At 36.9% G+C, this 16524-nt stretch overlaps 1 protein-coding gene across 1 annotated transcript in view; it reads left to right on the top strand.

The window, feature by feature from the left end:
- Positions 1-14276, top strand: part of LOC136885880 (maltase 2) — an 89611-nt gene extending 75335 nt beyond the window's left edge. The window contains exons 7-10 of the mRNA XM_067158563.2: positions 4252-4495; positions 5576-5771; positions 8728-8865; positions 11921-14276. Coding sequence (XP_067014664.2) covers positions 4252-4495; positions 5576-5771; positions 8728-8865; positions 11921-12095 — 753 coding nt within the window. The 3' untranslated portion in view covers positions 12096-14276. The remainder of the gene's footprint in view (positions 1-4251; positions 4496-5575; positions 5772-8727; positions 8866-11920) is intronic.
- Positions 14277-16524: the final 2248 nt, after the last annotated feature.

Below are 16524 nucleotides of genomic sequence, written 5' to 3'. Positions count from 1 at the left end.
GTAACATCTTATAGTTTATTGTGTAGAGTGAAGAACGTAGTTTCTAATTTTGTTAGTGCGAAGCACTCACGTTCATTTATTTACGGACAATGAGTTTCCTCATCCTAAGATCAAAGGTTTCAGAAAGCCTGACACACACGGACATTGGCAAGGAACTAATAATGATGATAAAAGCAATATATGAAGACAACAGTGTTGTCACTTTTACTGTTCTTAATGATGATGGATGGCATCGTAAAGGCAGCAAGGGAGAATGATACTTAGAGGGGAAAGAATGAATGTAATGATGTTTGCGGATGATGATGTGATCTGGGGAGAAGATGAGGATGAGGTACAACGACAGCTGAATGTACTGAATAGAAGGATTGAACAATGGGTATTGTCCAGCACAAATCTCACCTGGAGTGACCAGGATTTGAACCATGGAACCCAGTGGTGAGAGGCTGGAGCGCTGACACGTGAGCCTCGGAGGCTTAGAACAAAAGGATTATTAGAGAATTTATTTATTTATTTATTTATTTATTTATTTATTTATTTATTTATTTATTTATTTATTTATTTATTTATTTATTTATTTATTTATTTATTTATTTATTTATTTATTTATTTATTTATTTATTTATTTATTTATTTATTTATTTATTTATTTATTTATTTATTTGTTTGTTTGTTTGTTTGTTTGTTTGTTTGTTTGTTTGTAAGGGTGCATAATACATTTTGTGCATTATCTCTTGACACTTCCTTATTGCAGACAAGGTTTCTTACACTCTGGTAGAATGCATTGCCCTGTTGCACCATCTCGCTAATCTCCATGTCCAGCCTTGTATGTTGCATTCATTCACTCCCTAGGTATTTGAAACTGTCCACGATTTCAAGGTTTTGACCACCAATATTCACAACGCCACTTCCTTGCTTTTCTCTGTGTGCTGATTTTCATACCATGCTTTTCAATTTTCTCATTCAGTGCATCAAGCCATTTTTATACTTCTTTGCTGTTCATCATCTGAACAGCTGAATGTACTGAATAGAAGGATTGAACAATGGGTATTGAGGATCAACATGGAGAAGAACAAGACAACAGTTATGAGTAGAGGAATTGGAGACAAGGAACTGCAGGTCGCAGGAGGAATGACATCTTCACCAAAATAAATATAATCCTCACATTCACTTAAATTATTTTAAAAAAACACAGCAAAATCATCCAGGTGTTTCATAATGTCCAGGTGAGGAGAATATTGGCCGATGACAGCTGGAAATAGTGGAACACTTCAAATATTTGAGAAATGAACTGACAGAAAAATGGAATACCAGATATGGAAATTAGTAGAAGGATACAACTCGGGAGTGCCTTTTACCACCGGGTATGGAGATTGATATCGAATAAGGATATACCAATGAAGGTTAAAGAAGTAATGTACAAGGGATAATACTTACCTATAATGACATATGCAGCAGAAAGCTGGACATTGACTCTGAGAGAGATGAGAATAGAGTGCAGGCAGCTGAAATGAAATTCCTGAGAAGTATGGTACAGAAGACAAGGATAGATGAAGACATGCGGGAAAGAGCTTAATGTGTAAAAACTAAATGACAAACTGGAACAGAAAAGACTGAGGTAGTTTGGACATGGCAAGCAAATAAAAGGAGAAAGACTGTGTCTGGCAAAGTGGGCATTTCAGGTGTTTCATAATGTCCAAGTGAGGAGAATATTGGCCGATGACAGCTTCAAGGAAATCCGGAAATTGATTAGCATTATTAGTGTCATCATCAGTACTGTCATCTTTTTGGAGATCATCGTCACTGTCACTACCGGTGTTGGAATTTCTATTAGCATGCAGTCACCTGTTTGTCATGATCACTACTATCACTCAAATTATGAGCAATTTCCTCCTCGTCATCTGTTGGATGATTTTGCTGTGTGTTTTTAAAATAATTTAAGTGAATGTGAGGATTATTTTTATTTTGGTGAAGATTTCATTCCTCCTGCGACCTGCCTGCACACTACACTGCATATTATTGTACAGTGCTGTCTTCTTGGAACCAGCCCTCTTAAATTTCATGCTCAGTGAGTTGGGCCACAAAAGTTTCCAGAATTTCAATGTGGTAACGTTCTGCGTTGATGGTGTCCGGAAGAATATTGCCCCAGTAATATGCTGCCGACTTAAGGTATTCGTCGACCTTCCATTACAGGTTTTTTAAAGAAAATTTTCAAATTTTTTATTGCTCTGTGTTAAAGTATGTTTTGTCTAGTTTCCAGAAATATATAATTTATACTGTTTTCCAGTTGTTTAGTTTATTTATATTCATTTAAATGAAGGTGTGCACGTTTTTCTGCAGCTGTCACTTTGACATCTTGGCATTCTTGTTTGGTATTTCAATATTTTTTCATTCAAAGCGCTGGGCATGTTTGGACTGTTTATTTCTCATACTCAGAAGTTAGTTGTCCTGGTAGGCAGCAGATGGCAGAACTAACCAGGTTGTATTTTTGGCTAAATGTTTATGCTGGAAAACTCAGAATCCCTATGAATCATTCACCAGCTTGATTTGGCAACGTTGCCCAAAGGATGCTGTACATGGAATGCAAAACCTTGCAGCCAAGAATAAAGGAGAGTATTTGCCATTTTAACAATGACAATACGTGAGAACTGGACATCCTGAAAAAGGCTTGAATCAATCCTGGCAAATAGACAGTGTCTCGTGTATATGCCACATATAAGGAACAACTCAGTCTGGCTATGAAATAATGTACTCCAGAGCAAAAACTTGGATATTCTTATGGGCTAGAAGGAAGCACATTAAGCTAAAATCCCAAGAATTTGACACCACCTTTACAGCAGGAGGTTTTTAGGAGTATAAAAGTAAGCGTCTTTATTCTTAATGTGTACCTCAGTTTTAAGGGATTTTTACCCACATTTAATATTTGTCAGTATTTGTCATTACTTGGGCAAATGAAATGTCCACTTAGGTTCAAGATACTGGCTTCATTTAAAAATTAAAATGAAAATAAATAATGTAGCTATGTTGCACAGCAGAATAATGTAATTACTGTATATTGAAATTAAGGGTGTGGCTCCCAACAATTAATTATTTTTCTCCCTGAGAATAATTTAAATTATAGGAAAACATTAATAAATTTGCCTCTATCAAAGCCACAAAAACTATTCTGCTGTACAACTCTCATAACATATTGCAGAGCAATTTGCAGCAACAACAAGCACTTTAACTTATATGTTGACAGAAATATGAGTTCTAAAAATGCGATATTATATTAATTTTTAATTATTTCATGCCAGACATCCACTAGTTTATATTCCTAGGATCTGTGACATCAGTTTCAAGAAAATAGGATAACTGTTGCAGATATTTCATCACTAGTGCCGTTGAATACCTTAACTCACGAGGGGTCACATCACGGTCTTTTAGACCAGGCGCATACATTTTTTATTCTTTTGAAATAGTTTCACGATTACATATGATTAATTTCATATCTGAAGCCGTATTGTCATTAAGTATTAACTTATCAAATCCTTACATCAAATGTTCCACCTTTACCTTTATTAATAAGACTACTTTAAAATATATTAACGATACATGTTTCGTCCTGCTTTTGAGACATCTTCGGTCACAAACACAGTGCAAAGCATCTTGAACCTTTCAATCTTCTTATCCACTACACGTGTTTACATTTGCTGTTCCCCCTTCATCACCAGTCAGTCAGTAGAAATCTTCGTCTGTAAGCCTGGTCGTTACCACCGGGCGCCACTCCTGACGTTGTCTTATTACCCGGTCCTTTACACTGCGTGTGACTCCTGATGTTTGCCATCTGCAATCTTTCTTGTCAGTATGGAAGTCTTTCGTGGGTTTAATGGATATATTTTTCTTCAATAATACAATGTGTTATGCTACACAAACTGGTATTTTATACTCCCCGGTCAAATTAAACGAGCATGATCCATAACGCAACTCTTTTGAAGTGATCCCTTGTGTGTTAAGGCACACCTTTCCCCTATCTTCTGATCACGTAGGGGCATTTTTTCCCATTTGTGAAGGTTGTCAGTGTTCCAGACACAAGAGTTCTGACTGTTTACGTATCCGGACAGATGAAACCGCCATGTGATTCCTAAATTTTCCCTGCACTGCACTGCACAGTTACTCTTTGGACACCCTGTGTGTTCCTGTTTACATTCCTGTCTTTATATATTTGACATGCTGTGAGAGGCCTGTACCACAGGTTTCTGTTCTTGTTTTCAGCTGGGTACCCCAGATGTGTCCCGAGTTGCCTCTCGGATCGGTCAGGATAAAGTGGACTCCATGCACATGCTCTCTCTCCTTCTCCCTGGCACGGCCTTCACTTACTATGGCGAGGAGTTGGGCATGACGGATACAACTCTCCGGAGGGACCAGACCAACGATCCTTGGATGAGAACAGGAGGAGTTGACAAGACACGAGATCCAGCCAGGACACCTTTCCAGTGGGACAGCACCACTTCTGCAGGTTTGTTTGTATATTTATTTATTTATTTATTTACACTGTTTGCACCCACATTGGAGCACCAAAATCAAACCTGATACAACAAAGTATTCAAAGAAAGAGTTCAGATTTTAACACTTGGCAACTTTTCATTTCCCAAAACTTCTTCATTCTGGATGATTTTGCGGCTCGTTCTTCTGCAGATATAACATACTGCTTATGCTGTGATATTTTTAGTGATAGTCTGTATACTTGTTATTTACAATCCGTTTCTCTTCTCTGTTTTCAATTTGATGTTTAGTAGTTTTCAATTCATCTAAATCCGTGTGTATTTCTTTAAATCATTGTATGCCAGAGTGTTTATTGCATTTATTTAGTAATGATTTGAACACCAACAATAATAAATGTATTGTTTCCTATTGAATATAGTAGTCTGCTGCTTTTCTCTGTAAGTAGCCTGTGATTTATCTTGTCTTTCTTTGTGTATATGATTATAACTACTTAGCTGGAAAAAAAAAAATACAAATCATTTTTAATACTTCATTTAACTTACATATAACGTCATACAGGGTATTGGCAAAAATGATAAAAGGGAACAAAAATGACATTGAAGTTTGTTTTTTGGGACATCCGTGAAATATTCCCACCCTCATGATTTCCTCTTGGTAGCAATCAATATGCATTAAAAGTATTGTATTGCATTACGCCAGTCAAATGATTAGGCTTACGTAAAATTACTGATTTTTCTCTGTGGGTTGAGTGTGATGTTGCAGACGACTTTTTATTTTTTTAAATTTTTTTTATTTTTTATTTTTTTTCGCTTGTTCATGTACTATTCCCTGAGTAGAAGCCCAGACTTTTGTCTTGAGACATGCGCTCTCACCGCATGAGCCATGTGTGTTCTTATCTGTATGCAACTTAATTCATTTTCTTGTCCAATTTATTATCCAGAAGTTACCCAATAGAAATTGCCATGATCATAAAATTTATCTGTTTCCTTTTCCAGAAGTTACGTGTGAGAAAATTGTCATATTATGAATGTTTGTCTGAACATCTTTGGATGGATAAAATAATTCTGACTATACCATGATGTGTCCTCTACAGGTTTCTCTGTCAGCAGCTCACCGTGGCTGCCGGTCAATCCTAACTTCCGTGACGTGAACCTGAATAACCAGCAACGTGATAAACGCAGTCACTACAGCACCTACAGGCGGCTCGTGGCATCGCGACAAGAATCTGCCATTGCCAAAGGAGCTGTCAACCTGAAGGTGCACTCGGAGTCTGTTCTTTCCTTCTCAAGGTAAGCATCGCTGACATTACGACTGCTAAGTTACATGTAATTAATCTCATAATGGAACCGTATTGAAGTTGATGTATTCAAATTATAAAATTTTTATTTACAACCACCTATTCAATACATTACAATATACTCATTGGATTATAGTATAGTCATGAAGTATCTTAAATAATGGGACATGTTTCGTTTGGCATAGCGAACATCATCAGCCATTAATGCACGAAGACTAGTTCAGGGCCCTGAATTTAGAAGTGATCAAAATAGTATCCTCATATCAAAAGAGTAACCATGTCGTAATTAAAGAGTGATCATCAATGATCAACAAATATAAACAATAGACTTGGGATTGTAACAAAATATGTGCAAAATAAAAACAAGTATTTGTCGTGAAATGTATTAACAATAAACAATCTGTAAATAAAAAACAATCATGGGGTTGTTAAAGTATGACAATAGGCATTGTGGAATTTAAATGTACATCATTGCGTGAAGCATTGATTAAATTAAAAACTGTGAGGTTGGAATTCCTTCAAACTGATTAAAAACAAATTTAAAATAGGGTTCTTTGAATCATCACGTGTCCAAGTTGAACCAGTCGAAATGTACATAGAGCAATACAGACTAAGGTTTACGTATGACGTGAACACCAATGTTTGTGAATTCCATGGGAGAGACACAATCTTGATGCCACAAGAGTTCAAGTTGAGTTAGTCAATATGCATGTGCTAGCAATAAACTGACATAACACATGTTTAGATAAATCTGTATCGGAGTTTTCTGTATTCTTGGAGGTTATGGATATGTTGTTTCCGACATTGCACGAGAAACAAATATTAACACAATGGAACAGTTATCAGATTTGCATAAAAAAATACGGTGACAAGTGGTTTGACACTAATGAGGATGATATTAACACCTACTTTGCCCTCTCCATTCTGATGTCCCAGGTTCGTAAGCCTCACATCCAAATATAGTGGAGCAAGGACAAATATATTGAGACCCCAATTTTTCAAGAGACAATGAGTAGTGTGAAGTGCCTCTACATATATTCAAATGTTTCAAGATTGACCATACAAAATCTTCATTCTAACCTCATTGTTGTTGAGTACAAACATTCTGAATGTTTCATTGAAAACTGTGCGTGAAAATTCTGGTTGTTGTTCAAGGCATTTACTTCAGAGCAGTGCACAGTAGTTCTGACTGGGTGGCTTATTCGTGTTGAGGACGATTTATTTCTGATTTCTAAGCGAGTATGCGGTACCATTAAACTTGAAGCGATTGGGTTAAATAAGAATTCTGCATAACAAGCAAAATATAGGCAATTCTTATTTACTTATGGATAAATTTGAATTCAATAAGTACTAGATCAATATTGTAGGATAACGTTGATACATTTGAAAGCACTGTAAAGCTGCTGGTTTGTTGCCAATCTCAGTTACAATTACAATTTTATTTCTAGAAGTAAATTACGAGTAAAAATTTCATTTTGTAAAAATTAATACACTGGAACCCTGTTTATCCAAAATAAAGGGGTCTGAGCCACTTCGGTTCATGTATATTTTTGGATGACACATGGTAAATATTTTCTGAAGTTAAGTGTCGAAATGAAAATGCATAAACTCTATTAAGCAAAGATGCATACTGTAAATTAACATTAAAATGTTTACATAATGTCACTCATTGTATAAAATCAGTAATTTTCTTCTGAATTTTCTTGGTGCAGCTATGTCACGCCACCATTTAATCAACCATACATCCGCTGGTGTAGATTCATTGCTTTGTTCAACAAAGCGCAAAGCAATCTGAAATAATGAAAGTTTATTTTGCAGTGGGGTAAGAAAACCATTTGAAGTACAGTTTAAAACTGCAAGGCCGGTAGAACGACTTTGGGTGAAAGAAAAATATGAATGGAGAAGGGTCGCTGGACTTCCCTGGTTTCCTAACAGAAGCTGCAGTATAGTCCGAGCAGTAAACAAGATAAAACTTCCGCAACTGAAGCAACGTTAACTGCACTCTGTATAATATTCATGACAAATAATAATAATAATAATAATAATAATAATAATAATAATAATAATAATAATAATAATAATAATAATAATAATAATAATAATAATAATAATAATAATAATAATACCTGCTTGTTCAAGAAACAATGTTTCATGGAACGAACTAGATGTAAGAAAGTGTTTAGTTTTATGCTTCATGTGCATTCTGGTATAAGTCATGATATAAAAATAGTGTTTGCCTAGTAGCTCTCAGCACATATAGCAAAAGAATTACTAATCTTGACGGCTAAGAACGAGAGGGTAAAAACAAAATATTAAAGTACAATTTTGCCAGAGCATTTTGGTTAAGCCGGGTTTCGGTTAAGCGGGGTTCTACTGTAATTACAAGTACAGAAGAACCTCATTAATCTCTACTAATTGGGGCTCTAGGTTGTCCAAATTAATGAAAGTCAGGATTAAACAGAATAACTTATGAAATGAGCCATGATAGATATATAAACATTCTATTAAGTAAAAAGAACAAATACAGTAGAGTATTTTAAATTTAAGAAATACAAAGGTTATTTAGTATACAAGGTATAATGTAATACAGTATTAGACCCTACAATATACAGAATAACTAATACAGTACAGAATTACAACATGGCAACCAAGCCAGACCTTCAATGACCACACTCGACACGCTTACTGGTTTGAAGAAACTGCTGATCTTTTGTTCTCTTCCTTTGACACTAACTTCTTTAATAATCAACTCTCGCAGGTGCCGCAAATGTTTGTAATATGCAGATATGTACTTTGTACTATGGTGAATTATGGAAAAAATTTGTTTTTACATTGTTGTCAATAATCATTTCGAAGACTTTGGTGGTAATGAGGTACAGAGGTAAATAGTGCATTCCTTGTTCCTTCTGCTGTTGGAAGTTGCTAATACCATCTTCTCATCTATACAGGACGTACAAAGATCACGATACTTTTGTGGTGGTGATCAATTTGGGTGATGCCACTGAGGAAGTCAAACTCAAGGATTACAACTTGCCAAAATCAGTGCTTGTACACACGGCCAGCAAGAACTCCAAACTCAAGCAGGGGTAAGTTCCATTTATGTGTCAACATCGTTCTCCTCGCTGTCAAGAACTTCTACTTTACTGTTCAGAACACAACTCTTAATACCTCCTACCTACCATTTGAGTTTGATCTGTCTTAGGTAGGTGGTGATACTGTTTTAACATTTTTGTGGCCGCTTGGATATCGGTAACTGTTACCATGGTACCGAAATACTTTTCTTGATTAACTGAGTTTATTTCTGTGTCCTTATTATTATTTGAATTATTTCAATAACATTTCTGTGCTTGGGAGTCATGACGCACAGCACTACCAATGAGCTTTTCACCTGCGGTGCCATTTAACACAGCGTATTTGTCATGACAAGTAATGAAGTGGAATGAGAGAAACTGTTTGTTCGGTCGAGGATATTCAATAACTTTCCCATGACAGATAAATACGTTTTTGAACATTTATAATAAAAATGCTGCTTGGTAAAATCTGTGTTATTGCTGCTGTGAACAATCACTGTACAATGTACCTAGCCAGTGCAGTAGCCTCTAATAGTGTGCTGCAACAAACACCGGTAGATAAGACATTGTTTGGAGTCAATTACTTTTGTCTTTTGCGGAATTCCACGACTTACTGTTGAAGACAGAAGCCTGGCTGTCCTGGACACTCTGCACAGTACAGCATGCAGGCTTGCGCCACTGCCCCCTTCTAACACTGTCTGAACGTCTTCTGCGATATACGCTCACATTCCTTAGCCACATATTTACTGGCAAATTGTGAAAATGTGTTCCTGTGGGTGGCGTGATAGATTTTGGGAGCCTGCAAGACAAGGCTACAAGGCCCTGCATCCTCATTATTATTATAATTATTATGATAATTTTACTAAACGGAGCAGTGGCCGCGGCTCTAGCACTCTGTGTTTGGGAGGGGCAGTTAATCCCTACCTCCCCCTATGGCCAGGGGCGGTAGAATAGCACCCACAGTATCCCCTGCCTGTCATGAGAGGCATCTAATAGGGGCCCCACTTTGGAGCTAGGTTGGTGACTATGGGGCACTTAGCTAAGTCCCTGGCATTGCTTCCACTTACTTGTGTCAGGCTCCTCACTTTGATCTATCCTATCCGACCTCCCTTGGTCAACTCTTGTTTTTTTCCAAAGCTAACGGTATTGGGGCCTGGGGAGTTTTTCATTTTCACGCCCTTTGTGGCCCCTGTCTTTCTTTGGTCGCTATTTTCATTTTTGAAAGAGTCAGATCCCTTCCATTTTTTTTTCTCTCTGATCAGTGTTAATAGAGGATGGTTGGCTAGTTCTACTTCCTCTTAAAACAATAATCTACCGAGCTCGATAGCTGCAGTCGCTTAAATGCGGCGAGTATCCAGTATTCGGGAGATAGTAGGCTCGAACCCCACTGTCGGCAGCCCTGAAGATGGTTTTCCGTGGTTTCCCATTTTCACACCAGGCAAATGCTGGGGCTGTACCTTAATTAAGGCCACGGCCGCTTCCTTCCCACTCCTAGCCCTTTCCTGTCCCATAGTCGCCATAAGACCTATCTGTGTCGGTGCGACGTAAAGCAACTAGCAAAAAAAAGAAAAAAAAAAAGAAAAAAAAAATCACCACCACCACCACCACTAGTCCCTACTGTCGGCTATCCTGAGCATGATTTTCTGCGGTTTTCCATTCTGCTATACTAAGGCGAATGACGACACAGTTCCTAATATAGGCCACGGCCACCAACCCTGTTACCTTCACCTCAAATCTCCTTCTCTAATATAAGTTTCCTGGCCTGAGAGATGGCGTCACTGTCTAAAAGATCCATCTCCCCCTTCAGAGAAAGAATGAAAACATTGAGGATGAGGAGGGGGATGGGAACTCTTATCATTGAAATGAAAGAACTGTAGAATTATTTTATAGCAATTACAGACCATGAGCTGAGAAAATATAGGAGTGCTGATGAGTGGATCAGTGGACCAGTATTGTTATTCTTCTGTGACATATTCGTTTACATGATGCATTAGTATAACAATTCCTGAAATTAAATGCATTCCTTTTACAGTTACATCACTCCATTTTCGTACTCAGGCTCAGGGAGGATATCCCAAATAATTACTTTATCAAACTTTGCATGATGTTATTATTCTTTGTCACTGTCAATTATTCCTTCACCCGGGATTATGATATTTTCAGGAAGGAAGACGTCATCAACTTTCTTCATCCATATGGGTAAAATGAGAACACTCATTTCATCATTCATCAAAATTTTGAGCACTTTCTCACTATCTAGCACTACTTCAGCACGGCTATGAGCGGCCATGTTTGTCAGCTAGCAGTTGACTCCTGAAAATGTTAGACATTCACATACAAAAACTAAGTTTATAGCACTTCCTGTGAGGATACGAACAAGTGCGAGCTTCAGTAATGTAGCTACTGTAATAGATGGCAGATACTCTATGTGTTTGAATGATCATTTAAAGACATAGACAAACAAAGATGTGACACACAGAATTTTGACACGCAATATTCTGCTGTGTAACTACAGAGCCAGTTGGAGTGAGACACAATATACAGGGACATTTTATCTATTCATGCGATTGTCGCTCGTCCACGCTGTGAGCCTATCTCCCACCAAGCACTTTGCCATAATGTGATAAGCGCTCGCCCAGCACTAAGTCATAGAGTGTTTTCACACAAGATCTCCTGTATTTTATGAAGGTATTATGTATACACACACACATACTAGTATAATGAAAATGGCATTGGAATAACACACTGAGCACTAAACACATGAACACTTGATTAAACTGAACCTTAAGCTGATAAAGTTCTCAGAGGACTGTAAAGGAGGGAAACTTGTGATGCTGAGAAGTGCATCACGGCAAAGTGCTTAGCGGGAGACAAGCTCGCAGCGCTGGCGACTGGGCGAGTTATAGTCCCCTGATTAGATGAAAAAATGTCCCTGTATTTCACCACGATTCTCATTGGGCTAATGAAGGACTCAGTAAGGAGTGATATTTAGCTTGTCAGCACTCTTAAGTGATGTATACCTTTGCAGAAACCTAGTTTAATTAGTACAAGGTATTCTGTTTTGTTTCAGCGACTCTGTGTCTCCCAAGAAGATAGAGCTCCAGCCAAACTCTGCCGTGGTACTGACGACAGGGAAGGTGAAGGACTACAAATACAACAGAGCTGGTCCATCAGTCCAACTGAGTTCAGCTGTGCTCTTGGCTCTCGGTGTAACACTTCCTGTGTTCTACAGCATTTGTAATTGATTGATAAGAGAAGACTTTAAACTTCGTGATCTGTTTTAGCATTTATTGTCAAACAGGACTATTTGAGTGTGAATTATCCATACTCTTCCATTGTTTTTGTCATAACCCTGGCCCAGATGTTCATTCACAAACAGACTTTGATGTTATGGATACACATCCCACGCCATTCCATCTAGATCAAACCTGGCCAAACAGCACCACTTGGGCACGCATGCTCTGGCCGTGCAAATAAAATGCAGAGGTGGAGAGATGATGAGGGGAAAAAGAGGCCACTTAATAGCAGCACAGTTGCCTTGTAACGCTTGCAGTTGGTATGTTTTCAAGGAGCTTTCAAGGATTCAAAAAGTTCAAGACTGACTCTGATTTGCGTATCAGACATTTCTCGCTTTTTGTTGAGTGTTTTTCATCTCTTTCAGCACAATTTGGTAGATCTGCAACATTAAACACTCAGCTCAAGGACAAATTTCTAAAATCCCAAAATGTGCACAATTTTTATAACAGTAACCATAAAGTCAATATCGTCGTTGCGCCTGTGAAAACTGCTAAATGATAATGTTTCGAGAGAAATACTGACCCGCAGCTCGTATGTCAGTACAACGTTGAACCTTAGATGACAGAACCTTACCAGCCGAAGATTGATGCTGAAATATTTCACGTAGCAGTTTTCGCATGCATAACGATGATATATGTGAGGAAAGAAAGAAGCTTGGATGAGATGTCTTACTAGAATACCTCAAAGACAGGTCAATATGAAAACATGCAAGAACAAGGGTGCTTGATAACCAAGTGATACCATCTCCGGCTGTTTTTACCAAAGTGGTCATGGTTTGAATCCCAGCCAACGCATTTAGGATGTTTTCAATGATAAGTTATATCTCTGTGGTTTGGATTCCACGTAAAGTTAGAGGACAGCTCTGATTCCAGTATGAACCGTCAGTGTAAAACTGCAAGGCTTTAAATGTTTTCCGCAACTTGGATTTCGTTTGCAAGTCCATAATTCCAACAACAGCTGTGAAAGGCATGAAATATAAACTATGACCTCAAGAGCCAAAAATACATAGGAAGTCATTAGTGTTAGTTCATGGTCATTACTACGCCTTTGATTTCTAAGACATCATATTTTTATCCTGGTTTTACAAATTAAACCTAAATCTAGCTTTTCTGAAGATTACTTTTGGTATCGTTTTTGTCATTTTCTAAGTATTATTCACGTGTTTTGTAATTATCATACCAACTGATTTTGTTTGTTTTTGCTTATTTTTGGATTTAAAAAAATACTTTGTAGTTACAGAAATTTGAAGCTAACAGGGTTTTCCTCCTCCCTCCCCTCTGAGCATAAGTTGTCAAAACAGAAAGGACAAGAGAATGTTAGGAATGTGACAATTTTCCTACTGCTCTTCTAAGCAAATTTACTGACAGTATTTTCTTTTGCATCCTATTTCCAAGCTTTTAAATTATAAAATTCCAGGCTCGAATTGTTACCATATAACACTGTTCAGGTGAGGTTTGCAAATTACAGTAGTGCTGATGTCGTGGTCTCCATAAAGTTATAAGCGAGAAGCCCTGTTTGTGATTGAATTCTTGGTCTGTCTGAGGACATTTAATATGAAGGAGCCATCCATGGGCTCAAAAAGTTGGATAGAGGCAAGTCTGATTACATAAAATTTTCAGGGGAACTATTATGAAATACAGAATACTGTTGCCTAGGTGCCAGATTCCCTATCAGTTGTTTACCTAAGTTTTTCTTAAATGTTTTCAAATGTTTATCGAACATTTCCCTTGATAGGAAATTTATCGAACATTTCCGTTGATAATTTATTCATGTTAGAGGTAATGTCATAGTATCAGCTGTCATCTCGTTAGTGATGTGGACATTTCAGTTTTATTACTCACTCTACTTTCACTGTTGTTTGTTACGTTAATACATTGCCATGCTCTTTTCTACTTCATTTTTCTGTTTCATATAGTAAAGAGTTAAGATATTTTTTTTTAAACTATGCTAAGGATGAAATCATTTTTCAAACAAAACACATGTTAATTTACATGATGGAAGATACTCTAGCAAACTCCATCAGTATAAGAAGTATTACAGGTCTTGCAATTTTTTTTCTTACTTGTTGTGAATACTGTAATTATACTTGTAATGGCAATTTACATCAATTATTAAAACAATAAATAATGTGCCTTTTGAATTACTACTGCCATTTTCATTCTCCAATTCTAGTTTCCCATCTTCATATATATTTTTGTTCTTGGACATTTTCCCTCTTGAATTTCTTTCCCTCCACTTCTGATTTCATTGTTTCTGTCTAACATTTCCTTGGCCTTTTACCTTCCAGTTTAAAGTTGGAGAATTCTTAGAGGCCGTAGCCCTTTACAGATGATGTGGTTGGGGAAGAAGCTCTCAATTAATTCCGTAGGTAGATTGGACGTGGGGTTCACTGTTGACTTCCATTGAAAATAAGCATCTATCAGTTCCACATTGCTGCACTAATCTATAAAAAAATACGGCCGTGTACAGTGTTATCCACTGTCACATCAAAGAAGGGCCAAACCAGGTACGGCACGTCACACGAGAATTAAGTAATTTAATAGATATATATATTTACCAGATATTGTAATAGGAGTTGAATCATGGTTGAGAAATGATATAATGGATGCAGAAATGTTCTCACGGAACTGGAGTGTGTATCGTAGAATAGGATAGGAATGGTGGGAGGTGGGAGTATTCATTCTGGTGAAAGAAGAATTTGTAAGCTATGAAAAAGTTAAAGATGAGAAACATGAAATTCTAGGTGTAAGGGTCATTTCTAAAGATAATAGGCAACTTCATGTCTTTGGAGTGTACAGACCGGGAAAGGGTAATGCTGACATGGATTCAGAAATATTTGATAAGATAATCAGCTATGTGGGAAACGACATGGAAAGGAATATGATTGTAGCGGGATATCTTAATTTACCAAATGTCAATTGGGAAGGTAATGCAAACGACAGGAAACATGCCCAACAAATGGCAAATAAGCTAATATGGGAATGACAGCTGATTCAGAAAGTGAAGGAACCAACTAGAGGGAAAAATATCCTGGACATGGTATTGATAAAACCAGATGAGCTCTATAGAGATCTTATGAAAATCTGGATTTTTAATTCCACCTTTACAATACTGTAATATTGTCTTTATTAAAAAAACTACATTAAATTACACTCGTGAAACATGTTTTGTCCTCCTATACGACATCTTCGTCACAAATACAAATACATAACATTAAAAATAAGGCGAGGACACATTAAAATAAGTAAATGCAAAGTCTCTGTATCCTGTGACGCGGCGTGATGGCGTCTTGTCAATCTTCAATGTTAAAATGGTGCTGCGTGAACATGATATGAAGCACGAAGTCCAATTAAAATAATATGTTAAAACTGTATAATCTACTTAAATACAGTAATTTGAGTAGGCAAGAGATAGCCGATTTTATTAATATTTTGGAGTTCGTCGTCCCTAATAATTACTTCACTTTCAAAGGCCAAATATATAAACAGGAAGGTCTTCCTATGGGGGCCCCAGCTTCGGGAATTATGGCGGAAATTTATATGGATTTTCGTGAAAATAGCAAAATCAACAACATTAAAGGAATAATAAGCTGGTTGAGATACGCAGATGATACGTTTACAATTATTGACCATAGCATTACTAATGGACAGGAGGTATTACAACAATTAAACAATATGGATTCACAGATTAAATTTTCTTTCGAAAGTGAAAATAATAAAGCATTAAATTATCTTGACGTTACAATTATTAATGACTCTAATAAACTTATTTTTAAAATATTCAGGAAACCCACTCAAACAGCAAACGTAATTAAACAAAATTCCGTACACCTGGCAGCACATAAGAGGGCCTCCTTTTATAGTATGATTTATAGAGCTTATAATATACCCCTGTCAGGAGCAGATCGTAAAAATGAATTGAATACTATTTATTTTATAGCAAAAAGAAACGGGTTCAACAGGCAATTTGTGGATAAAATTATTAGCAAAATTGAGAAAAAATCATTTTCCACATTAACCAAGGATACCAAAAAGAAAGAAGATAGTTACGCCTTTTTTTACTTATACGGTAGTCACAGTAAAATATACGACATCACTAATGTTTTCAAGAAACTTAATATGAAAGTTTCTTTTAAAACAACCAATAACAACGCTCATCTTTTCTTCAATCAGCACACTATCAATAACGGCAATAGCAAATTTCAGAAATCAGGTGTTTACAAATTAAAGTGCCAGCAGTGTCCCGCCAGTTACATTGGAGAGACAGGCCGCAATTTTAACATATGGTATAATGAACATGTTAATGCGTCAAAGTACGGCAGATTCTCAGCATTCGGTTCTCATATGGACGATACCAATCATACATTCATGGGCATAC

Source organism: Anabrus simplex, chromosome X, assembly GCF_040414725.1.
Source record: "Anabrus simplex isolate iqAnaSimp1 chromosome X, ASM4041472v1, whole genome shotgun sequence".
Taxonomy (NCBI): Eukaryota; Metazoa; Arthropoda; class Insecta; order Orthoptera; family Tettigoniidae; genus Anabrus; species Anabrus simplex.
Note: the sequence above shows the minus strand (reverse complement) of the source record. Positions and strands in the feature narration are given on the sequence as shown.